At 45.2% G+C, this 24285-nt stretch overlaps 2 protein-coding genes across 7 annotated transcripts in view; one reads left to right on the top strand and one right to left on the bottom strand.

The window, feature by feature from the left end:
• ZNF410 (zinc finger protein 410) overlaps positions 1 to 7121 on the top strand; it is a 43744-nt gene extending 36623 nt beyond the window's left edge. For 5 of the 6 annotated variants that reach the window (XM_066276155.1, XM_066276159.1, XM_066276156.1 and 2 more), the window contains 3 exons: positions 1309 to 1449; positions 2888 to 3015; positions 6352 to 7121. In XM_066276155.1, coding sequence (XP_066132252.1) covers positions 1309 to 1449; positions 2888 to 3015; positions 6352 to 6390 — 308 coding nt within the window. In that variant the 3' untranslated portion in view covers positions 6391 to 7121. The remainder of the gene's footprint in view (positions 1 to 1308; positions 1450 to 2887; positions 3016 to 6351) is intronic. The other variant, XM_066276158.1, reaches the window with a different exon arrangement.
• A 566-nt stretch (positions 7122 to 7687) lies between these two features.
• Positions 7688 to 24242, bottom strand: FAM161B (FAM161 centrosomal protein B). Its single transcript, XM_066276152.1, has 9 exons — positions 24140 to 24242; positions 19613 to 19932; positions 18297 to 18847; positions 15784 to 16133; positions 14935 to 15062; positions 12987 to 13151; positions 12679 to 12778; positions 9557 to 9699; positions 7688 to 8988 (listed from the first exon to the last, which is right to left on the bottom strand). Exons 1-9 carry the CDS (start codon positions 24188 to 24190, stop codon positions 8850 to 8852), a joined length of 1947 nt encoding a protein of 648 aa, XP_066132249.1. The 5' UTR covers positions 24191 to 24242; the 3' UTR covers positions 7688 to 8849.
• Between the last annotated feature and the right edge of the window lie 43 nt (positions 24243 to 24285).

Raw genomic sequence — 24285 nt, 5'->3', positions numbered from 1 at the left:
TTCATTTATTTGAAACACACACACCTTTTACTTGGCAAATGGATAAATGCCATGCTTTCTGAACACTTATTTAAAAAGTAAGAACCAGGCCTGACCTGTGGTGGCGCAGTGGATAAAGCATCGACCTGGAAATGCTGAGGTCGCTGGTTCGAAACCCTGGGCTTGCCCGGTCAAGGCACATATGGGAGTTGATGCTTCCAGCTCCTCCCCCCTTCTCTCTCTCTCTCCTCTCTAAAAATGAATAAATAAAATTAAAAAAAAAAAAAAAAATTAAAAAAAAAAAAAAAAAAAGTAAGAACCAGCTAGTTCTATGCATTCTATTAGATGAGATTTTAATTGCTAAATGTCCAATTAGTATTTATTTGCTTTTGTTTACAGAAGACTGAATAAATGTGATTTTGCATTCATATTCCTGTATAAAAAAAAAAAAAAAAAAAAAAAAAAAAAAGTTCCCTTAGTGAGTTGTATTGTAACTAGTGCTGATCCATGAACCAATGTTTTGAGTATCTCTGTGATAAAGATTTCTGTGTCGGCCCTGGCCGGTTGGCTCAGCAGTAGGGCATCGGCCTGGTGTGTGGGGGACCCGGGTTCGATTCCTGGCCAGGGCACATAGGAGAAGCGCCCATTTGCTTCTCCACCCCTCCCCCCTCCTTCCTCTCTGTCTCTCTCTTCCCCTCCCGCAGCCAAGGCTCCATTGGAGCAAAGATGGCCCGGGCGCTGGGGATGGCTCCTTGGCCTCTGCCTCAGGCGCTAGAGTGGCTCTGGTTGTGGCAGAGCGACGCCCCGGAGGGGCAGAGCATCGCCCCCTGGTGGGCAGAGCATCGCCCCTGGTGGGCGTGCCGGGTGGATCCCAGTCGGGCGCATGCAGGAGTCTGTCTGACTGTCTCTCCCGTTTCCAGCTTCAGAAAAATACAAAAAAAAAAAAGATTTGTGTGACAAGAGTTTAAGCACTTTTTACTTAACAGTCATGACTTCATTTTTACCCTAACTTAAATTCAGTAATGCTTTTTATTATTTTTCCATGTTTTTCCTAAAACAATTATTTCATTCCACATACTCCTTTTTAAGGGACCATCCATCCTATTTCATATGCTAATTATCCAGAACTGATCATAAGCAAGGCTGTTCATCCATGAGGCTCAACCCTTCCTTTCTATTCTTATTCTTCTAAGAGTAGGTGAAATAGGAGGTCTTATCTAAGATACAAGTTAATTTCTAATTCTCAAGAAAAGGGCAGCTTCCTGTGAACGAAAATGGGGCCAGGCATAGCCTGGAGTGCTTGCATCTCACATCCTGTTCTCTGTGCAGCTGAGTCACTAATGGGCAGCAGTTTGCTTGAAGAGGCTTCAGTACCCAGTAAAAACCTGGTGTCTGTGAATTCCCAGCCCAGCCTTGGTGGAGAGTCCTTGAACCTACCAAGTACCAATTCTATCCTAGGAGTTGATGATGGTAAGAATGTCAGCTCTCCTTTATTTGGGGAAACTGGGCTGTGACTGGAGATTAAAGAATGGGGGTTGTCTCCAAAATGGAGGTTTTCATTTCATTTCCTGTGAGTAGCTGTGCTATGATTGAGTAGCATTTGTGTTGTCTCTGGGGTGGATAAGTGAATTTGTTTAAAAAAAAATTTTTTTTATTGAAAAGATAATATAACAATAAATAAAGAGAAAAAATTTTAAGAAGAAAATTATCTTAGCATCCTAGCCCAACTATTTCTATCTTTCCTATTGCAGTTATGGAAGAACTTAACTTTTAAAACATTTAAACAGAACATACCAGGTTTTACAGAGGAGATATAAAGCAATTTCTCCATACCTTCAAAAGCCATATCTTCTGGAGAAAAGAAAGGGCTCTCTAGGAAACAGTTGCTCCTCTCTGGTATAGAAATTTCACCCAAGTTACACAGGCCAGGCCCTCTTCTCTGAAAAACTTAACAGGTGAGGTCAGCATGCATTTATTCAGTGCCTACTCTGTGCCTGGCACCATGGGGAAGATGGAAGTAGAAGACAGGGACCTTAAAATCTAGTTGAGAAGTCAAACCTTCCATATGGGAACCAACATGGAATGAACAGAAGACAGCATATAAGCAGACATTAAATTATACAGTATAGTTTGGAAAAGCACTGTAAGCTAAGAAGCCCCAAAAAGAACTTAGATTAATTGAGGGTTAAGTGGTTTATGTATAAACTGTTTCCAAAAGATCTTCATGGTGATCCCACTAATGAGCATTTAATGTCTGAAATCTGTTTTATTTACTTGTCTCCTACTCAGTCAATTTGGGTATAAATGACTATATTTGTGTAACTTCTACACAGAGCTAACAAGGTGTTGGTGTATGCCACACTGTTGAGGCCCCCTCTGTTTCATGAGTGATCCTGGTGGCTGAGGCACGGGGCACAGAATTGCCTGGAGATACTATGCCAGCCTTCAGGAAGAAGGTCTTAGGGGAGGAGAGCACACTGAGTGGGAGCTTTGAAGCCGAGTTTAAGCTCTTGACCTGCACCTGTTGTGCTCTTTGTATCATTGTTGACTGCTTTAACGGAAGGGGGCCCTGCCTTCCTGGTCTGCCTGCCTCAGCAGCTTTTGCCCTGTTTCCTATGGTGTTAATCCAATTAAAAGATAATAAAGTGATGCTACTCTAAATTGATATATTGAAAAATGGTCAGCTCCTTTGTCAAGATTGTTTTGCCTTTTTTCCCATTCCCCCTTTTGTATAATACTTTCCAGATTCTCTGGTAAGGATTATCAGATAAGCATTAATGTGGAAGAAATACAGGAACATGGGATTCAGTTTTTCAGGGAACATTTTAAAAATTCTTAAGAGGCCTGATAAAGCAAGTAGATAGATCTGTGGATGCACTTTTATTGAAACATTTTTCTGCTGTTTCAGAGGTGCTTGCTGAAGGATCCCCACGTCCTCTGTCTTCAGTGCCTGATGTGACACATCACTTGGTGACCATGCAGTCAGGGAGACAGTCATATGAGGTTTCTGTCTTAACTGCCGTAAATCCACAGGAGGTAAAACTCTCACCCTTACTTTGTTCCTGTGGAGAATAATGTGGAGAATGTTTGGGAATCTAGTTTAGAAGATATGAAAAATTCTCCAATTTCAATTTTCTGGAAAATTTGAATAGAATATCTTCCTTTAAGCTCAGTATGAGTCCAGCTTTGAAAGGAGCCAGAGAGGTAGGGTTTCTGAGTTGGGAGCATGGTCAGTTATAGGTGAGACTCTGAGCTTTAATTTTCTGCATTCACGTGCCTTAATGACTATCTGCTCCTACTGTTTTTTGCCTCACTATGAGATGAGTTTGCTTTTATTTTTATAGAGAAAATAACATCCCAGGGCAAAGTGGTGCCTAAGCAAAAAAGGTGGTGGCAAAATCATTTTTTTTTAATTATTTTTCAATTTGAAAAGGTCATTTGTCTAGGAGATACCACACTGATCCAACTTGGGCATAAAGAAATGTGTTCTCTGGCTTATTGAATGAGAACCATGATCTCAATTAAAGAGGGATTTTAATATCATTAAGAACAAAGATGTGTCATTAGAGACCAAGGCTAAGGTCATCCATACTCTTGTATTCCAAGTTACTATGTACAGATGCAAAAGTTGGACAGTAAAGAAGGCTGATAGGGGAAAAATTCATTCATTTGAAATACGTTGATGAAGAAGAGCTCTTATGGATACCTTCGAGCACCAAAAAGATGAACAAGTGGGTCCTAGAGCAAATTAAGCCTGAAACAGGTGGAGGCAAAAATGAAGCTTTCCTACTTTGGGCATATCATGAGAAGGCAGAGTTCTTTGGAAAAGACAATAATGCTGGGAAAATAGAAGGCAGCAGCAAAAGAGGAAGAGCAAACATGAAATGAAGTGACTCCATAAAAGCAGCCATAGGCATGGGTCTACAGGAGCTGAGCGGGGCTGTCGAAGACAGGGAATCATGGACATCACCCATTCATAGGGTTGGAGCTGAATCAGTGGCCTGCAGCGCACATACTCATTGGTTCTTTCTTAAGTTATTTTCTCCTGGTTAGTGCTTTGTAACATGTCTCACCTGTGGAGTCTTCCTTTATCTATTTTATCCTTTTATCTATTTTAAAATCTTTATTATGGCCCTGGTGGTGGTGCAGTGGGTAGAGTGTCATCGTGAAGCACTGAGGTTGCCAGTTCAATCCCAGGGTTGCCAGCTTGATCTTAGGGTTGCCAGCCAGTCCAGGGGTCAGAGGCTCAATCCTGTGGGTGCTGGTTAGAGCCCTTGGTCAGGGCATGTGTGGGAAGCAGTAAATGGCAACAACGAAGTAGAACGAGTTAATGCTTCTCTCTCTGTCTTTTTATACCCCACCTTCCTCTGTCTCTCAAAAAAAAATCTTTATAAAAAAAATATTATGTAAGTATTCAAAGAATATGATGAGAGAGAAAATAGTATGTCTTTTGTGTGTAAGAGATAGAAAGACAGACACAGGAAGGAGGAGAGATAAGTATAAACTTACAGTTGCATCACTTTATTCATTGATTGTTTCTTGATGATTGTTTCTTGGCCCTGGCTGGTTGGCTCAGTGGGTAGAGTGTCGGCCCGGTGTGCGGATGTCCTGGCTTTGATCCCTAGTCAGGCCACACAGGAGAAGTGACCATCTGCTTCTCTCCCCCTCCCTCTCGCAGCCAGTGGCTCAGTTGGTTTGCGTGTTAGCCCCAGGCTCTGAGGATAGCTTGGTTGATTTGAACATTGGCCCCAGACATTTGCCGAGTTGATCCCAGTCAGAGAGCATATGGGAGTCTATTTCCCCTCTCGTTTAAAAAAAAAAAAAAGAAAAGAATCTACTGATAAAATAATTGGTCTCCTGTAAATATGCTCTAAAAACAAAAATAACATCAGAATAACTAAATCAAGTATCAGAAATTTTCATGGAAAAGATCAAAACTACATCTTATCCAGATGGTTCAGACTGGATAATTTCTGTTTTCCCTCAGTATTGCCAGGTCTCCCAAGAATCAACAGATTCATTGGGCAGGCCTGCTGGGACCGTGGGCTTTTATGTCCTTCCAACTAAAGGTCATCCCAGATGGGGTCTTGTGTCACATTGAGTTCACATTCTTTTTTCTTTTTTTTAATTATTTATTTATTTTTAGAGAAGAGAGACAGAGATAGATAGAGAAAGGGGGAGGAGCAGGAAGCATCCACTCCCATATGTACCTTGACTGGGCAAGCCCAGGGTTTTGAACCGGCGACCTCAGTGTTCCAGGTCAACGCTTGATGCACTGCGTCACCACAGGTCAGGCCTTGAGTTCACATTCTTGAACTCAAGAACCAGTATAAGTGATTGCCAGCTAGCTTGACTATATTTTAGAATGTTTCCTAGATAAAACAAAGAGAGACACAAATTAGAAATTCCATAACATTTCTCATAAAGCGCCATTACTCGGGTGTTTTTTTTTTCCCCTTTTTGTGCTATTGGTAAGTTTGAGTTCAAACATCTAGATTTTGGTCTAGGTTAAAAACACACCATCCTTACATCCCTGCCACACACAGCATGAAATGAAATATGTGATTTCTTTAAATTTTTTTAAAATGTCTTTAAATTCTATACTATTAAATTCTATATAAAGCCTGACTTGTGGTGGTGCAGTGGATGGAGTGTAGACCTGGAAGGCTGAGGTCTTGGGTTCAGAACCCTGGGCTTGCCTGGTCGAGGCGCATATGGGAGTTGATGCTTCCAGCTCCTCCCATCCCCCCTTTTCTCTCTCTCTATCTCTCTCTTTAAAGTGAATAATTTTTTATTTTTTTTTTTACAAAGACAGAGTCAGAGAGAGGGATTGATAGGGACAGATAGACAGGAATGGAGAGAGATGAGAAACATCAATCATCAGTTTTTTGTTGTGACACCTTAGTTGTTCATTGATTGCTTTCTCATGTGTGCCTTGACCGCGGGCCTTCAGCAGACCGAGTAACCCCTTGCTTGAGCCAGCAACCTTGGGTCCAATCTGGTGAGCTTTTACCTTTCCTGCTTGAACCTGCAGCCTGTACTTGGGCTAACACTGACTGACATAAAATTTTTGGTTTCACCATTTCTGATTTTCCTGTTAAGTTATAGATTCCTCCATCACTGACTAGTGAGTACATGACTGTGCTAACAATAGTTCGGCTCATAGACTCAGGATGTTTCATTACTACATTGAAAATGACAGCGTCATGAAGTGTCCACAGTGCTATCTCAAGGCCAGTGTGCGCATGTGTCTTGCTTTGGAACTAGATGCCTGCCTCACTCGTACAGCACATTCCCCATTCCTGTCAGTGTGAATTAATTTTCTTTAATTCATTGGTAGCCTATTCCAGATTTCATTTTACTCTTTTACAGTTACTAAGCCAAGGAGATTTAACTGAAAGAAGGACGTGAGCATGGTGCAGAGTCCTGGAAAAGCAGCTCTGCTCCCAGAGTGCATCTAGTGGGAACGGCCTGCTTCCGGCTCACGGGCTGCCAGGACCAAAATGAATCTGTGAATGACAAGACCCTACTTTTCCTCTGCTCATCTTCCCTGGCACAGACGAGGAACGCAGGACTTCTCTTCAGACTCTTACCTGATCCAGAAAAGGAAGGAAACAGTGCATGTGGGCTGGGTAACTGTACCTGCCTTTCTTCCCACTGCAAAATTTTGGGATGGACTTCTTCCAAAAATGAATTTGATTACATGTCGGCTTAAGTTTCTCAGTATAACTGTTGAAAGGAGGTTTTCCTATGAAAAGCTTTTATCCCAGCTTGGCTGTCTTTTCACATGGATGAACTAAGTCCTGCCACCAACCATAAAACTTCACCAAGAAGTTGAGCTTTCAAGATGCCTTGTTGCTTTAGAGAAGGGAGTGATGTCAGTTCTGTTGCGACATTCTCCCTTTAGCAACCTGAGTAAGAGACTCCCCACCACTGGGCTGCAAAAAAATAAATTACTTGAATCCCTACTTGGCCCAGGCTGAAGTACTATCATGTCCCGTACACCTCTACTTGGTCACTTTGTTTTCTTTGTTTATGGAACATACAGTAGCATGTATAAAAGGTTTTGTTTTTAAGTTAAAAAATATCATGATTCAGAGCTTCAATTGTTTTCCCTTTAAATAAACAAAACGGCCCAGTCAGTTATTTGGCTTCTTGTTTTAGACAGAATTTGTCTTAGGAGATTAAGAAAGTTGTTCTGTTTTCCCCTTTAAGATAAGGATCCCATGCAGGTGAAACAGCTCAGGAGTCTTGGGAAACATGACATGAACATCGCTGTCTCTAATTAGCAAACCCAGATGATAGTTAATCAGACTGTCACTCTGTCATCACCAGAAAGGACCATGTCTGAGTCTAGAAAATTGGCAATAACAGGTACTTTTGAATTTCCCTAGAAAATTAAAAAAACATGAGAAAGGTGCTTCTGTTAGAGTAGGCACTCTTGTTATTATCCTGTCTCTATAGCTACTGAGAGAATATCTAATTATAATTGATGAGAAGAAAAGTGTTCCAAAGATCACTTACTAGTAGAAAATCATGGCTGTCAGAAGAGTTTTAAATTTATTTAGAATGAACCTCATGCTGACACACGTACACACATGCTCACAGGTAACATTCTACATAGGTAACAGGAAAGAACTTTTTTTTTTTTTTTTTTTTTTTTTTTGCCTTTTTCTGAAGCTGGAAACGGAGAGACAGTCAGACAGACTCCCACATGCGCCCGACCGGGATCCACCCGGCACGCCCACCAGGGGGGCGATGCTCTGCCCATCCTGGGCGTTGCCATGTTGCGACCAGAGCCACTCTAGCGCCTGGGGCAGAGGCCACAGAGCCATCCCCAGCGCCCGGGCCATCTTTGCTCCAATGGAGCCTTGGCTGCGGGAGGGGAAGAGAGAGACAGAGAGGAAGGCGTGGCGGAGGGGTGGAGAAGCAAATGGGCGCTTCTCCTATGTGCCCTGGCCGGGAATCAAACCCAGGTCCTCCGCACGCTAGGCCGACGCTCTACCGCTGAGCCAACCGGCCAGGGCCTAGGAAAGAACTTTTAAATAAAGTAATTATAGTTCTTAATTTGTTAATGACATGTATAATTATCCTGTGCTATGAAGATTGAGTTCGTGACAGTTCTTGAAATGTCAGTTTTTCTTTTCCTGTAGGCTGACTTTTATACTAGAGCAGTGCTTCTCCATTGGGGACCTTTTGTACCCCACTCCCCTGGGGACATTTGGCAATGTCTAGAAACATGTTTGGTTGTCACAGCTGGGGAGTTGTTCATGGCACCTGGTGAGTAGAGGCCAGGAATACTGCTACACATCCTACAGTGTAAGGACAGCTCCCTCTCCCCACACCCAGCAAAGACTCATCTGGCCCAAAATGTCCATAGAGCTGAGGTTGAAACCTTGTAGAAGCTGCAAACTTGACCTCCCTCCCCCGGGTGTTTTATTTTTTCCATACAATATTTGCAAGCACTTTTTAAATAGTTGCCACCACGCAGGTTTCTGGCCTCTGGTGAAAATGCAGTTGATCTGGCAATTTTGGGCTGTCTTCTAACAGAGACTCCAGTCTCTCCTGCTGTCTTATAGCCCGCCCATTTGACCCATTTGTTTTCTGACTAGTCCTGGCAGGCAGTTGGGTTTGTGCCCTTTTTCTGTAGCTAATGTTTAAGTGTGAGGCACGAAGAGCCCCTCACTTGGCTCAGGTTCCCGACTTGGAGCTTCTCCACTTCTTTTACTTGAACCATTCCCTGTTATCTGCGACTTTTCCCCGTTCTCCAAGAACAGCCATGATTTAAAACCATGTTTCTGCCTACCTTGATTTAACCCCATGTTAGCTGCTTAATATTTATTGAAAAGCAGTCATTTTAAGTGTACTGATTAAGCAAGTGATTGGAGATTATCTAGCAATCCAAAAAACAGCTCCTCCGGTTCTTTCTTGGGGCTTGTCGGCTGTCCTGGAGATCCTTCTAAATCCTGCTGTGGCTCTCTGATGCCGAGTTTTGCTGTATCATGGGTGCTGCAGAATAAATCAAAACATGAAAAAATATTTTTAATTAAAGCATTATCTAAAGCTGAAGGATGGTCTCAGCACTTTCATTATTTTATAAGGGGTGTAAAAGGAAATTTCTAGGTGACAAACAGGGATAAGAATTAGGGGGAGGGGCCATTAGGACTTAAAAAAACAAAATTGAGAATATTGGAGATACTATGCTTTTCTCCCATAGACAACATGATCTCAGTGGAGGAGGTGGTACTAATGAGTTACTTTTAAAGAGTGCTAGAAAAGCATTTTTATCATTTTATGGGAGGTAAACATACAGATGATTTTTCAAAAATGGAGTGGAAATACTTTTGACTGCTGGCAATGGAACTGGAATGGGAAAATGATGTTTCAAGTTTTAGGAATCTAGACAGTGTACAATGGTTTATTCACAATGGCACTTCTCTCCCGATTCCAATGTGTGATTTGGAGATCTCTGGATAGTATTCTCTAAGTATAGGCCTCAAAATAGGAGTGGCTGTTCCAAAGGTCCCTCCCAGGGCATCACTAGGGATTATAGCAGGATGAGAGCATCTTGGGTTACCTGGGGTAATCGTGGACTTCTGACTGCTCTTTCCGCTGCATAGCCCTGGTGCCCTGACCCTTGTTCCTCACAAAGGCTTCATCCAGTCCAGCCTGCTTCAGGGTGTCTTGATACCGTTGTGCTGCTTCTTTCCTGGCAAGGTCCTGTGAGATGGACATTGCTGTTGCTGTCTTACGAATTACTTGGTAATTCTAAAGTACTAGTTTAACCCATATCCTTACAGTACTGCTCACCACCACCACTACCCCCATCAGAGGGCAGAGATTTGCATAGAAATGACCTAGAGCTTTGTTTTTAAGCCTCACAGGGCATAGGAACTACCTAAAGATTTTGTTAAAATGGAGACGCTTGCCTGACCAGGTGGTGGTGCAATGAATAGAAAGTCGGACTGAGATGCTGAGGACCCAGGTTTGAAGCCCCGAGTCTTGAGCACAGAGTCGCTGGCTTGAGTGTGGGATCAAAGATATGACCCTATGTTCGCTGGCTTGAGCCCAAGGTCGCTGGCTTGAACAAGGGGTTACTGGGTCTGCTGGAGCCCCCGGTCAAGGCACATATGAGAAAGCGTTACAACTATGAGTTGATGCTTCTTATCTCTTCCCCTCATGTCTGTCTGTCTCTATCTGTCCCTCTCTATCACTCTTTCACCCACACACAAAAGTATATAGATTCTTATTTGGTAGGTCTCAGAAGGAGCCTGCCATCCTGTATTTCTGACAGTCCCAGGAAATGCCAGCTATTGATTAGGGAGCCACACCTTTGAGAAGCACAGACTTTGATTTTTTTTTTTTTTTTACAGAGACAGAGAGTCAGAGAGAGGGATAGACAGGGACAGACAGACAGGAACGGAGAGAGATGAGAAGCATCAATCATTAGTTTTTCATTGCGCGTTGCAACACCTTAGTTCATTGATTGCTTTCTCATATGTGCCTTGACCGCAGGCCTTCAGCAAACCGAGTAACCCTTTGCTGGAGCCAGTGAGCTTGGGTCCAAGCTGGTGAGCTTTTTGCTCAAACCAGATGAGCCCGCGCTCAAGCTGGCGACCTCAGGGTCTCGAACCTGGGTCCTCTGCATCCCAGTCCGATGCTCTATCCACTGCGCCACCGCCTGGTCAGGCCAGACTTTGATTTTTGAAAGACCAAGTTAAGTGAGAGCTGGAAGAAAATGACAGACTGAAAACTGAAGATTCAAAAACAACCAAACCATCATCAGGGACACTAAACTATAAACTACATGAGTAACACTTTTTTTTTATTTTGTGACAGAGGGACAGACAGGAAGGGAGAGAAATGAGAAGCATCATTTCTTTGCAGCTCCTCAGTTGTTTATTGATTGCTTTCTCATATGTGCCGTGATACGGGGGCGGAGGGTGGGCTACAGCAAAGCAAGTGACCCCTTGCTCAAGCCAGCGACTATGGGGTCATGTCTATGATCCCACGCTCAAGCCAGTGACCCTGTGCTCAAGCTGGTGAGCCCTTGCTCAAGCTAGCGACCTTGGGGTTTTGAACCTGGGGACTCTGCATCCCAGTCTGACGCTCTATCCACTGCGCCATCACCTGGTCAGGCTACATGAGTAGCACTCTTAACAGGATAGGTGGTATGCATGTGGACCACAAAGGGTTATTTTCATTTTGGATTTTTTTTTAAAGTTTTTGAGATCAAAATCATATTAAGCACTTTGTGTTTTTCCTAGAGTGGTGAAAGATCTGTTGAGATATGAGCATGAGTTTGCTTGAAAAAATTATGAAGAGAGCCCTGCCTGGATAGCTCAAGTGGTTAGAGCATCATCCCAAAATGCAGAGATTGTCAGTTCAACCCCTGGTCAGGGCACATACAGGAATAGATGGATGTTCCTATTTCCTCTCTCTAAAATCAATAAAATTTTTTTTAAAATTTTCATGAAGAGGAAGGTCAGCATGAGAGATTTTGAACAATGCAAGTTGCTAAGTAAATTGAGACAGTCCAGTGTGGGATGGGTATGTGGTGGGAAGGAGTGAACCCAGGACATGCCTAGATAACATACTGGCCTGAGGTGGAGAAAATGCCCGGCATTTGGAACCAGGGAATAAGGGAACCCCAACTTTTGCCTGAAACTCTGGAGAGGACAGTGATCCTCAGTATCTGATATAGCCCAAAGCTGCCTGAGATGGCCTGTCTAAGGCTCTTCGGGTAGCTAGAGCTTCCTTAGGGAGATACCAATTAGTCCAACTTCCTTAAAAGTCTAGAGAACATGTTAAAAGATTCTTCAGCCTGACCAGGCGGTGGCGCAGTGGATATAGCATCAGACTGGGATGCGGAAGACGCAGCTTCAAGACCCCGAGTTCGCCAGCTTGAGCGCAGGCTCATCTGGTTTGAGTAAGACTCACCAGCTTGGACCCAAGGTCACTGGCTCGAGCAAGGGGTTACTCGGTCTGCTGAAGGCCCGCGGTCAAGGCACATATGAGAAAGCAATCAATGAACAACTATGAAGCCACAATGAAGAATTGCTGTTTCTCATCTCTCTCCCTTCCTGTCTGTCTGTCCCTGTCTGTCCCTTTCTCTGACTCTGTCTCTGCCAAAAAAAAAAAAGATTCTTCAGCCTGAAAGTCACTTAATCTGGAAAGAGGAGCCTTATGGGGTGCTTGTGAGCATCCCAACCCTTGAGACCTAGAAGTGTGTCCCAGATCCAGAGGCTGGGGGCTGCCTGGCACCAGCACTGCAGGAGAGATGTCTTCTCAGCAGTGGCTCCAGATGGAAAAGACTGAGTCAGTCACATTAGAAGTTAAAAATGTGCTTGCTAACAGACGGCTGTGTGTCTGAGATCTAACCCCCATTCTGATTCAGACTGAAAGCTAGACTATAGTGAAAACTCTAATAAAAAAAAGTAAAAAAGAAAATAAAAAGAAAACTCTAGAAGTGAAATATCCCATTATAGATGCCTTTGGAATCCAGTCATGGATGAAATTAGCCCAAGCAGCATTCACTATTACACTACTTATTTGGGGGAAAGATGGGAGTAATAAAATGGGCCCAATTTAGAATCTTACTGAGCCTCAATGAAATGTTTCAGACTCAAATACTAAATTCATAATCTCTTAGAGCCCTTTCATCCAAGACAAATAAAATGAATGATGGTTCAGTTTTACCTTGGTAACTTGTTCGAAGAGGTAGGGCCTTGTTTGTATTCTCTTTTTCATTTCCTCCAATTCCTTCTTATACTCTTTTGCTCTTTTATGGTCATTATTCCTGGAATTAACCAGAATTTTAAAATTTGCCTTTTACCAATCCAGAATACCCTTCATTCCAGGTTAGCAGAGTAAGCCCCATGGACACTGTGAATTCCTGACTGCGCAATTAGAGGAGCCTACCCTAATAACTCCATTTTGCCATTTTCAAGGCCAATGATCTCTTGGGTCCCAAGCCAATCAACCGTTGACACATTGAGGACACGGACCTGTTTTCTTTCAGCTTTGCTTTGAATACCTCCACCAGACTTTTATGGGGATCCATGGCTTTTGCTCGCAAGGTCACAGATTTAGACATTGCTTGACACTTCCTTTTATGCATCTCCAACCACTGAGCGCTCTCATCTGCTTTGTCCTTTTTTTCAAGTGAATTTCTAAAGGGAAGAGGCAAAAGAAAAAAAAAATAAAAGGAATACAGATGACCAACTTGCGTATATTTAAAAGCAATCTTAGTAACCTCTCTGGAAAGTTGGTGTTTTCTCTAAGTGAGGTGGGTAATTTACCTCCCTGGCAGGTCAGAAGGACTAAGATTGTGGCATTAAATGCATGGGCACATGATGCCTTCCCAGAACTCTGGATACAGTGATATTGTACCCAGGAGAAGTTCACTGAACTGAAAAACACATGAGTTAAAATATCCTCACCTAAACAGCCAAACATTCAGGCTTGTTGCCTATCCTGAAACAAAGGACTAATAGCTACCATTTGCTGAGTCACCTACCCTGAGCCAGTTCAGACAGCCCACAAGTGCTTTATAGCCATTATCCTGTGTAATCCTCACAACTGCTCTGTGAACTAAGAACTATGAGCACCCTTTTTGTAGGCAAGGAGATGTAGCCTCAGGGTCAGCCACTTGCTCAAAGCTATGCAGTGTGCCAGTGGAAAAGCCAAGGTTAGAACAAGGATATCTGACTCCCAAGCCTCTGCCCTTGGTGTATAAACTGATATAAACAGTGGGCTAGAAGGTGCCTGGGCTCAGTCCTTTGGGAATATAAATCTGCATTCCTACAGAGAACGAGAAATGGATCTCTCTCAGTGCAAAATTTGGGGCCAACTTTTAGCACTTAGTTTGTGTATTTGTGTAGATTCTACAAGGTGCTGTGGAGAGTTCTCTTCCAAAAGAAAAAAGTCAAGACTTGCATTTGGATGTTTACACTCAGGCAGATTAGGAAGGAGAACATTAAAGTTTAATCTGCTAATATGTCAAATTCCCTATTGCTAGGAGCAGCTGCAGGCATCCTTCATAGGTGGACAGCCTCTGGTTCATGACATCCATCTTACTGAGACCTCGGGATATTGAGGCATTTAGCCTTGTTTAGTAGCTATAAGGATTTGAGGGGAAAAGAACATCCCTTGGACTCTAAATATATTTCTACAACCCATTGGGGGTCTTATAGGGCCAAGTCTGTTCTGTGCACGCCCCTGTGAGCCCCACTGGAAAGCACTGAGATGCCAGTCCTCTGCTCGCTTCAGCTCAGAGGCCAAGTGGAGGAGCTCTTGCTAGCTCGATGAGACCAACACCATGACAGAGTAAGGACAGTGAGAGTTAAAAAAAAGGAGGCACCAGACTCTCAGCTGACATCTGATAGTTCCCAAGATGAATCTCAGACTCTCAAATATGTGCATGCAATGGATGCCTCATCTCTGTAGCGGGGTCAGCCACCTGTCCTCATGCTTCTCGGAATTCCGGTTCCTAATGGCTTTCTTCCTCTCACCCGTGGGCCTATACCCATGTTGTTCTGTCTGTCTGGAACCGTCTTTCTTTCCAGGCTTTGGCTTATTACTCTTTCTTCAGGCTTCTCCTTTGACGTGTTATAAGTGACCCCTGCCTCAGGCTCCCTGGGGCCCCACGGCCCCTGGGGCCGTATTCCCCCATCACTGCGCTACTCACTGTATCTCAGACTAAGTATTAAACTAGAGGGTCCTTTGAGTATCTTCAGCCTTAACATCATGCCTGGCACAGAGTAAGCCCCCATGAAAATGTGTTTTCTAGCACTAAGTGTGTAGGACCACATGCATTCCCGTTCTGATCAGAGAATTCCCTTCCACCCTCTTAGGTCTTTCTGATAACGGGAGAAGAGGCCCAGCAGCAGGGCGGCTTCCATCACGTGGGCGACGATCAGAGCATTAGGAGTCTTCTGCAGCCCGAGCACGTACCTGACTGCAGACTCCCTCTTCCTGGTGGCATCTGTGATGTGCACAGGGAGGGTGTTGGCAGAGAGGGAAGCAAGGCCACTCAGAGAACGGCTCCTTGACCGGGGTGTGGTGGGTAGCTGTGGAGAGTCCTAGAGCAAACGAAGGCTCATATTGGTGGGACAGCATGTATGATTAGTTTCTATCTTAACTAGAATCAATTTTGGTGCAGGGCTAGTCAAATTAGGAATCTTTTTTCCTGGGATTAAGCAAAGGGTCATGAGATACCACGTTTAGTAACTGGGATAGACTTGGATCTCAATCCTGAAGTTTTTAATCAAATGAGAAGAGTTCTTTCTTTGGAAGTGGTCTCTGGGGATACAACAACTGATCCCAGCTTCCTACCTTCCAGACCCGCTAGAACTTACTTCTGCAATTTTTCTAGCAAGAGGGAGGAAAAGTACAGTGGTACCTTCAAATATGAATTTAATTCGTCTGTAACTGAGCTCTAAGTCAGTCCACTTGTATATCAAACTGCCGATACTGGACCCGTGCGCCAACGCGCCAATTAGTGGCAGCTTCCCGAATCACGACTTGTATCTCGGAATTTCGCTCTGATCTTGAACAAAAATACAGACCGAGTCACAGCTCATATCTTAAAAAAAAATTTGTATGTTGGTCTGTTCGTATCTCAAGGTACCACAGTACTTGTCTTAAATTTATAGGAATTGTGGATCTTCGGATCTGCTTACAGGTGAATCGGTGTTTAAAACAAATTAAGATGGAGAAGTGCCCTCTAATAAGATGTGGCTCTCCTTAGATTTCAGGCTGCAGGTAGGTCCTTGACCCTCCCACAACTGCCTGGGCTCTCACCTTCCTCCCTTCGGTGATGGCGACAGCATCACAGGGCCGCTGAGTGCGACACAGGCTGGCGGTTCTCAGTAAGAAGGGCTTGTTGCGAGTTACCTCTCGGGCGTCCCTTCTCTGGGCAGCTCTTCTCTGGAAGGCCTTGTAAAGGCCCTCGTAGTCCGGGACGGTGGGGTTCACCTGAGGCTGGAATCCAAAGTCAGTCTGCAGAAACGCAAGCTTTTCCTCCTGGGTTCGGGTGGCAGTGCGGAGCCGTGGGTCAGCCCTGCGCCTGGACAGGGTGATGGGGGCGGAGGCCATCTGGAGCATGTCCTGGGCTCTCATCTGGATGCGAATTTTCCTGAAGAGCTCAGTTTCTGTGGAGGAAAATCAGGGTGGTGATGGGAGAGAAAGGACCCAAGAATGTTCCTCCTTTTTAACACTAAGCAACAATGTGCTGGAGTCAACTGTTAACTTTTCAGATATTTTGTGAGCTAGCTGAAATCATCTGGGAAGCTTGAAATTGGCCAGGATAGGCATATTTATACCATGGAAAATAGCAAACTGCAAATCAGCTTTCTTTTTTTTTTTTTTTTTTCTTTTCTGCAGAGCTTGTTAATAAATGTTGACAAGGACACCACTGCCTGGTGCTGATCAGGTTGCAGAATCAGCTACCACTCACATTGAGTACTTTCTGTGGCTCCTTCAGAGATGAAGCAGGAGGAATGGGCCAGTCACCGGGCCCTCTCCCAGCTCCACATCTCAGAGAAAGGCACCCCTCCACCGGACTGCCCAAGCCCGTTGCCAAGTCATTCTGGACTCCTCCCTGCCTCATCTCATCAGTCACATGTTCCACTGTCTCTTCCTCTTTAACTTGCCTCCAGTCCAGTCTCTTTTCATCGTCCCTGCTACTAATTTTGTAATTTCTCAACTAAATTGTTGAAGTAGCCTCCTGCTGGATTAACATCCCTTCAGTCTTATCTCCCCACCCCCATAATTATCTCCACAGCAATCAGAGTGATCTTTCTGAACTGTGTATCTGATCATGAGCCACCTCACTTAAAACCTTCCAGCGGGCCCTGGCTGGTTGGCACAGCGGTAGAGCATTGGCCTGGTGTGCGGGGGGACCGGGGTTCGATTCCCAGCCAGGGCACATAGGAGAAGCGCCCATTTGCTTCTCCACACCCCCCCCCCCCTTCCTCTCTGTCTCTCTTCCCCTCCCGCAGCCAAGGCTCCATTGGAGCAAAGATGGCCCGGGCGCTGGGGATGGCTCCTTGGCCTCTGCCCCAGGCGCTAGAGTGGCTCTGGGCGCGGCAGAGCGACACCCTGGAGGGGCAGAGCATCGCCCCTGGTGGGTGTGCCGGGTGGATCCCCGTCGGGTGCATGCGGGAGTCTGTCTGACTGTCTCTCCCCGTTTCCAGCTTCAGAAAAATACAAACAAACAAACAAACAAAAACCTTCCAGCGGCTCCCCAGTGCCCTTGGGTGAGATCCAAACTTTCTCCTGTGGCCTCCAAGGCCCCAAGTCTGGCCTGTGCCTGCCTTTCCCCTCCCCACTCTCCCTCTTCTCTCTACCCTTTACCCTTTCATCTCCTGAATGTGCTCAGCTTTCTCTATGCTAATCTCTGCCTGATCCACTCTTCCTCCCTCTTCACTTCTCCATCAGATTAACACAGTTTATCCTTCAGGGTCAGCCTCTGTGCTCGCTGGGAACCCTACCTGTTCCCTCCCCTCACCACCCTCTAAGTTAGGTCCCTCTGTTATACGTTCCACAGGACCCCCAGGCTTCCTCCTGTAATCCTTGCAAATGACACACCTCAGTTGTGATTATCTGTCTCCTTCCCCTGTCTACAACCTCTGTGTCTGTGTATTCCACCTAGAATAGGGCCTGGGGCATGCCACATGTTACTGAATGAGCAGAGAAAGTCTGAGTCTCTTAAGCTAGGTTTTTTGTGTTTTTTTTTTAATTTTTTAATATTGTTTTTTAGATTTTATTTATTTATTCTTTAAGAGAGGAGAGAGAGAGAGAGGAGGGGAGGAGCAGGAAGCATCAACTTCCATATGTGCCTTGACCAGGCAAGTGAGGGTTTTGAACCTGCAACCTCAGTGTTCCAGGTCAATGCTTTATCCACTACACCACCACAGGTCAGGCAAAGCTAGTTTTTTGATGTGTACCTCGCTAGGATGAGGGAGGGGTGTGGCTTCCCTCAGGGGACACTGGCTGGGTGGTGGTGGTCTGTGCTGGGGCTTGGATGTCTCACTGGTTCTCTGCTGTCACCTCAGCTGCCACAGAGGTATCTGCCTCCACTCACTGAGCGAGGTCAACAGGACAAAGCTTGGGGACGCTCTAGGGCCTCTCCTTGTTCCTTGCTCCTTACAGGGCTCCCCTTGTATAGACAGACCGAACCCTGCTCCATGGCCTGCACTGAGCATGGCCTCTAGTGGGTCCATCTGAACAGCTCACCTCCAAGCCAGGCTGACCCCTGAGCTTAATTAAGTCCCACAGCACCTGCAGGCAGAAGGTGGCAAAGATGTCTTTACCCTGGAGTTTTTCCCCAAGAGCTGGCTCCAGAATGGACTTGGGGATCCTCCTGGTAGCTTTTTGCTTGGAGACCTTGGCCTTAGCAGTGGCAGCCAGTTCCCTCTGTTGAGCAGCTTCCTTTCGTTGCTCCTGTTTCTCCAGGAAGCTAAAGGGTTTTAAAGAAGAGAGGAGCAGTTCCTTCCTCTTCTGGATCCCTGCCTGCCTTCGGGCCTCATCACGCTCCATGATTTCCTGGTAGAGGGGCAGGTAGACATGCGCAGGCACAGGCTGTGCCCGGAACTGCCGGTGGCACTCGGCCTCCTCCTGGCCCTGCCGCTGGGCCTGCTGTCTCTTGTGCTCGAAGGAGGCAGGCGAGGCCAGCCACTGGGCCTTTTTCCGGGCCTCACGCACTGTCATCCGGAATGGCTGAGGGACAGTGATGGATGATGCCCAGGAGCTGATGCTTCTATGCTGGGAAGGAGGCCTGGAAGCTGCAGGTGGCTGGGTCTGAACCTTGGGAACGTTGGAGGGCAGGCTGCTCAGGGAACTGCAGCGCCTTGTGGAGCCACACCTGGGGGGAGAAAGCAGCTGCCTTGTGCGTGGAAGACAGGGTAGCCAGGAGGCCTGGCTCCTCCCAGCTCTTCCTCCCTGCTCCTCCCTCCTCCTCCCTCCCAGAAGGTTGCAATTAGCTTCTCAGCATAACATCCCAGCCCACAGGGCTCCAAACCTCTGCCTTCGTCAACCAGTCCTCCCTCCTTTCCTCCGACCACCTAGCAGCCTTGGTAAGAAGTCTCTTCTCAAAACTGATCCAAGAATTACCACTTTGCACTCTAACGTTTTCACACAGGGGATAGTGCAGTGGCGTAGAGCAGGGCATTACAGTCAGATAGAGCCAGGTTCAAATCTTGCTTCAAGCAATTACCAGCTGTGTGACCTTGAGTCAGGTTCTCTTGGAACCCCAATTCCTCATCTGTACAATGGCAAAAATAATACCTACTTATAGGATTACTGGGAGGAGAAAGTAAGTATTAAATGAGATAGAGTATACACACACATAACAGGCTTGGGCAAGGTAAATGTACCTTGTCGCCATTCTCAGTGAGGTCGTGTGTTTGGGAAAGACATTTGTTTCATTAATTCCAGTGCTTCAGGTGACTAAGGGTTACCCAGAGGGATTTAGGTAGAAATCAGAAGACATGTTTGGATCCAAAAGCTGATTCCACTGGAGCCTGGGGAAGTGCTAACTTGCAGAAGTGGACTTTGCTTTCCCGAGGAAGCAGAACCTGACTTGGCCAGAGCTGTGCAGTGAAGCAGCGGTTGAGCTGCAGTGCCTTACCCCAGAGACGGCGGGTACCGGACCTGCGGCTTTCCCCTGCCTTTGTCTTGAAAGAAATTCTCCAGGTCCTCCTCACCTTCAGAGAAGATCTCATCGCTGTCTGGCTCAGACTGATGAAGGGACTCCAACTGGCACCACCTGCCTTTCTGCCTTAGTACTTGCAGGGTCTCGTAAAAGCTTCTAGTTGAGTCAGGAGAAGTAGAACCTGCCTCCTCCAGGCTGAGGAGCTCATCGAGTTTGCCAGCCCCAGGCAAGACCAGCCCATCCTCAGACAGCTCCTCTTCTGCCTCTGTGTCTGAGGGGGCTTTGGGGGGAGATACCTAAAATAAAATAGAATAGATTGGGATCAAACTATAATTTCAGATTTCTTTAAAATATAACTTAATTTCACTTTGAATAAACCTCTGGCGAGGAACAAAGAAAAATAAGGTGTTTTCCTTGCTCTAAAGAAATTTCACAAATTGGTATGGAGGTGTCCTTGGTTGAACGTATCAACACTAAGAAAGAATATACCTGCCAAGAAGGACTCCATGTGGTTAATTGGGCTCAAATTCATAAACAGAGTGTAGCAGCCATTGTTACAGAGGTCCCTAATGCACACTGCACGTCAGGGGAAAGCTGCAGACAGAGCTGCCAGCCTCCTTCATGGTGTTGCTGTGGTTTGAGCTGGCCCTTATAATAGAGCTCCTTGGACTGTAATTCAACCAATGGCCTGAAGACCTACTCCATCCAATTGGAGCTGTGTAATTATATTCTCATTTGCATAATTACTGACCAATAGAACACATGGAGTCTGGACCAATCAAACTGTGTGAATTTGGATTCCTTATTTGCATGCAAATAGATCAATTAGGGACCAGGGGGCAGACACTCTCCTCTCTATAAGCCAGTGGAATGCCCTGGCTTGCCTTTCCCAGGTTTGCAAACTGAGCTGCAACACTTGAGCTGTTTTACTGAATAATACCTCTCCTGTACCACACCCAAAATTGGGGACTATTGTTGGTGTTGAATTGTGGCAATGACCTTCGGTTGACAAAGGCATGAAAGAGAAGCAAAGAGCTAAATTTGGGTCCCTACTTCATGCAGTGTAGCGAGCATTTACAGAGTATCTATACTGCACCATGCATTCTGCCCCTGTACACCAGGAGTCCTATCCATGACCTTGGCCACACTTTGGGCCCTGCCTTACTTGGGTTTTATTTTATTTTATTTTTTTAAATATATATATATTTTAATTTATTTTATTTTATTTATTCATTTTAGAGAGGAGAGAGAGAGAGGAGAGAGAGATGGGGGGAGGAGCTGGAAGCATCAACTCCCATATGTGCCTTGACCAGGCAAGCCCAGGGTTTCGAACCGGCGACCTCAGCATTTCCAGGTCGAGGCTTTATCCACTGCGCCACCACAGGTCAGGCTATTTTATTTTATTTTTTAAATTTTATTTTATTTTCTTCAATATGGATTATATATAGCTCTGAAGGAAATCTTCAAGTAACTTTTAAAATATGCTCAATTTATCTAACATTCTTTTTTTTAATTCATTTTGGAGAGGAGAGAGAGAGGGATAGAGAGAGAGACAGAGAGAGATGGGGGGAGGAGCAGGAAGCATCAACTCCCATATGTGCCTTGACCAGGTAAGCCCAGGGTTTTGAACCGGCAACCTCAGCATTTCCAGGTCGATGCTTCCTACTTAGGTTTGAGAAACTGTTGTCAATCTTCCTTTTCCTGCCTCCTCTGTCTCCACCTCTACTTTCCTCATAGTCTAGCTGATTTACACTGTTTCATTAGGAATGGATAATTAACAGGAGAGACAATGTGGTCTAACTGAATGAGCAATGTTTTAGAATGTTGGAAACCCAATCGGGTTTAAATACTCCATTCACTCATAAAATACATATTAGGTGAAGAATATGCACTAGGCATTGGCTGAGAACAAGACAAGGTCCCTACTCTCATGAAGCTTATATTTTAGTGAAGGGAGACAGATGATATAAGATGATAATTCAGTGAAAGCCCTAAAACTATGAGATTATAGAGTGATGGAGTGGCTATGGGAAGCTCTCCTTATATGATGGGAGTATAGAAGCACATCAGATAAAAACTATATATACATATATCTATATAGAGATACAGATGTATTACGGTCATGTGTATATTTGTACTATAATCAGTTTGGTTTATTAATTTGCTTCAGTAAACCATGGAAAATTATAGGGAACTTGGGAGGGAGATAACTTTCAGTAAAGAGTGAAAGAGGAGCTTTATATAGGGTTAGCTTGTCCTGAATAATTCTGACGCAAGTTAGGGGCAGAAGGGATCAACTCTGAATGGATGCTGTCATGAAGAGGACATAGTTTATTAAGTGGAGGATGGAGAAATTTTTATTCAAAAGGTGATAAGAACAAAGTAGGGCTGGGGCAGTAATATATAAGTAAACAATCATTTAGAAGGGGTGTTAGTCATTTTACAAGTAAGGAGTGGTCGTTTATGAAAAACTGTTTTCTGCTGATTTTACTGCTGGCCTTATCTGTCTGTATCTGTTACAGTCTGTATCTGTTTCCCAGTCCTGGGATGATTTAAAAAATTTTTTTTCCCCATTGATAGAGAGGAAAGAAGAGAGAGAGAGAGAGGAGAAGCATTCTATTTAGTTGTTCCATTTAGTTGTGTACTCGCTAATTGCTCCTCTAAGGTGTTCTGACCTGGCATCGAACTTGTGACCTTGGTGCACCAGGTCACTTTGTCCATTGAGCCACCTGGACAGGGCTGATTTTTATTTTCCCACTCTGGAGGAGTTTTGGATTGACACCTGATAAGAAGGAGCCATCCTTGCTAAGATTGCTCAGATCTGGAATAGGTTGTTTTTGGGTTCAAGGGACAGCAAAGGCCTTGAGGCAGGGACCGGAGACAGAAACAAATTTCACTCTTTTTTTTTCTTTCTTTTTTTTTTTTTACAGAGGCAGAGATAGGGACAGACAGACAGGAACGGAGAGAGATGAGAATCATCAGTTTCTCGTTGCACGTTGCGACTTCTTAGTTGTTCATTGATTGCTTTCTCACATGTGCCTTGACCATAGGCCTTCAGCAGACCGAGTAACCCCCTGCTGGAGCCAGGGACCTTGGGTCTAAGCTGGTGAGCTCTTTGCTCAAGCCAGATGAGCCCGCGCTCAAGCTGGTGACCTCGGGGTCTCGAACCTGGGTCCTTCTGCATCCCAGTCCGATGCTCTATCCACTGCGCCACCACCTGGTCAGGCACAAATTTCACTCTTGGAGAGGTAGAAAGAGGGCCAGTGTGGCTGAGGACTGTAGCATGAGATATCCTTAGAAAGGCAGGTGTGGCCTGACCAGGTGGTGGCATAGCAGATAAAGAGTATTGGCCTGGGATGCAGAGGACCCAGGTTTGAAACCCCTAGGTGGCCCGCTTGAGCAGGGGCTTACCAGCCTGCGTGCAGGTCTATAGCTTGAGAGGGGGATCACAGACATGACCCCCATGGTCGCTGGCTTGAAGGTCACTGGCCTGAGCCCAAGGTTGCTGGCTTGAGCAAGCAGGCACTGGCTCAGCTAGAGCCCCCAGGTCAAGGCATATATGAGAAAGCAATCAGTGAACAACTAAGGTGCCACAACGAAGATTCGATGCTTCTTATCTCTCTCCCTTCCAGTCTGTCTGTCTCTCTCCCTAAAAAAAAAAAAAAAAAAAAAAAAAAGGCATAGTGGTGTCATGGTGTCAGGATGGGACTAGAAGATGACTGATTGCAACTGGAAATCAGTTGGGGGCAGGCTGCTGTAGGCCTCCAGGTGACACTTGGTGATGTTTTCACTGGATTCTCTAAAGGTCGGCTCTCATACTGAAAGAAAAACTGGATTCAAAGGTATGTATGTGCTCTAGCCCTCACTGCTACTTAAGAGTGTGTGATCTTAGGAAAAATTCCTTTTTAAAGTAACAGAGATATAATTCACATACCATGCAATTCATATAATTCACTTATTTAAAGGGTGAGATGGGTTTTAGGATATTCAGAGTTGTGCAACCATCACCACAATTTTAGAACATTTTAATCATGCCCAAAAAAATCCCGTACCATTTAGCTGCCACTCCCTATTTTCCCTAACCCCCCCACCCCAACTCTTCCGCCCTCACCTGCTTCTCAACTCCCAAACTCCACCGACCCCTACCCCATCCCACCTGCCCTAAGCAACCACCATTCTGCTTTCTGTTTCCATGGATTTTAGGGCAATTTTCTTAATCTCTGTGTCATAGTTTTCTCTTCCACAAATTGAGATAACAATCGTACTATTAGTTCTAGAACAGTTGAAAGGATAAGCGAAAACTGAGGGCTATGGCTGTTCTACGAACTGATAAGGCTCCAGAGGTTCAGGCCAGTAGTTCAAATGCTGCCAAATAATAGTCCTCACGCCCCTCGGAGACACGCTCCTGCCTCCTGTCTCCAAGGCAACATCAAACAGTTTCCTCTCTTAGGGATTCCTTTCCGGGGCGCAGAACTGATTCCTCCCCTTCTGTTTCCTCCTCACCTGAAGGCTCCGAGCGCTGTCGGAAGCTTCCGCAGGCCTCCCCACGGTCATATTCTCAGTGAGGCAGGAGACAAGCGTCGGTGACAGCAACGGTGACTGCAGTAGCGATGCAAGCTGCCCGTGTCAGGTTCCGCCCCTTTCTAGCG

Source organism: Saccopteryx bilineata, chromosome 4, assembly GCF_036850765.1.
Source record: "Saccopteryx bilineata isolate mSacBil1 chromosome 4, mSacBil1_pri_phased_curated, whole genome shotgun sequence".
NCBI lineage: Eukaryota > Metazoa > Chordata > Mammalia > Chiroptera > Emballonuridae > Saccopteryx > Saccopteryx bilineata.
This window is presented reverse-complemented; position numbering and strand designations above follow the sequence as displayed.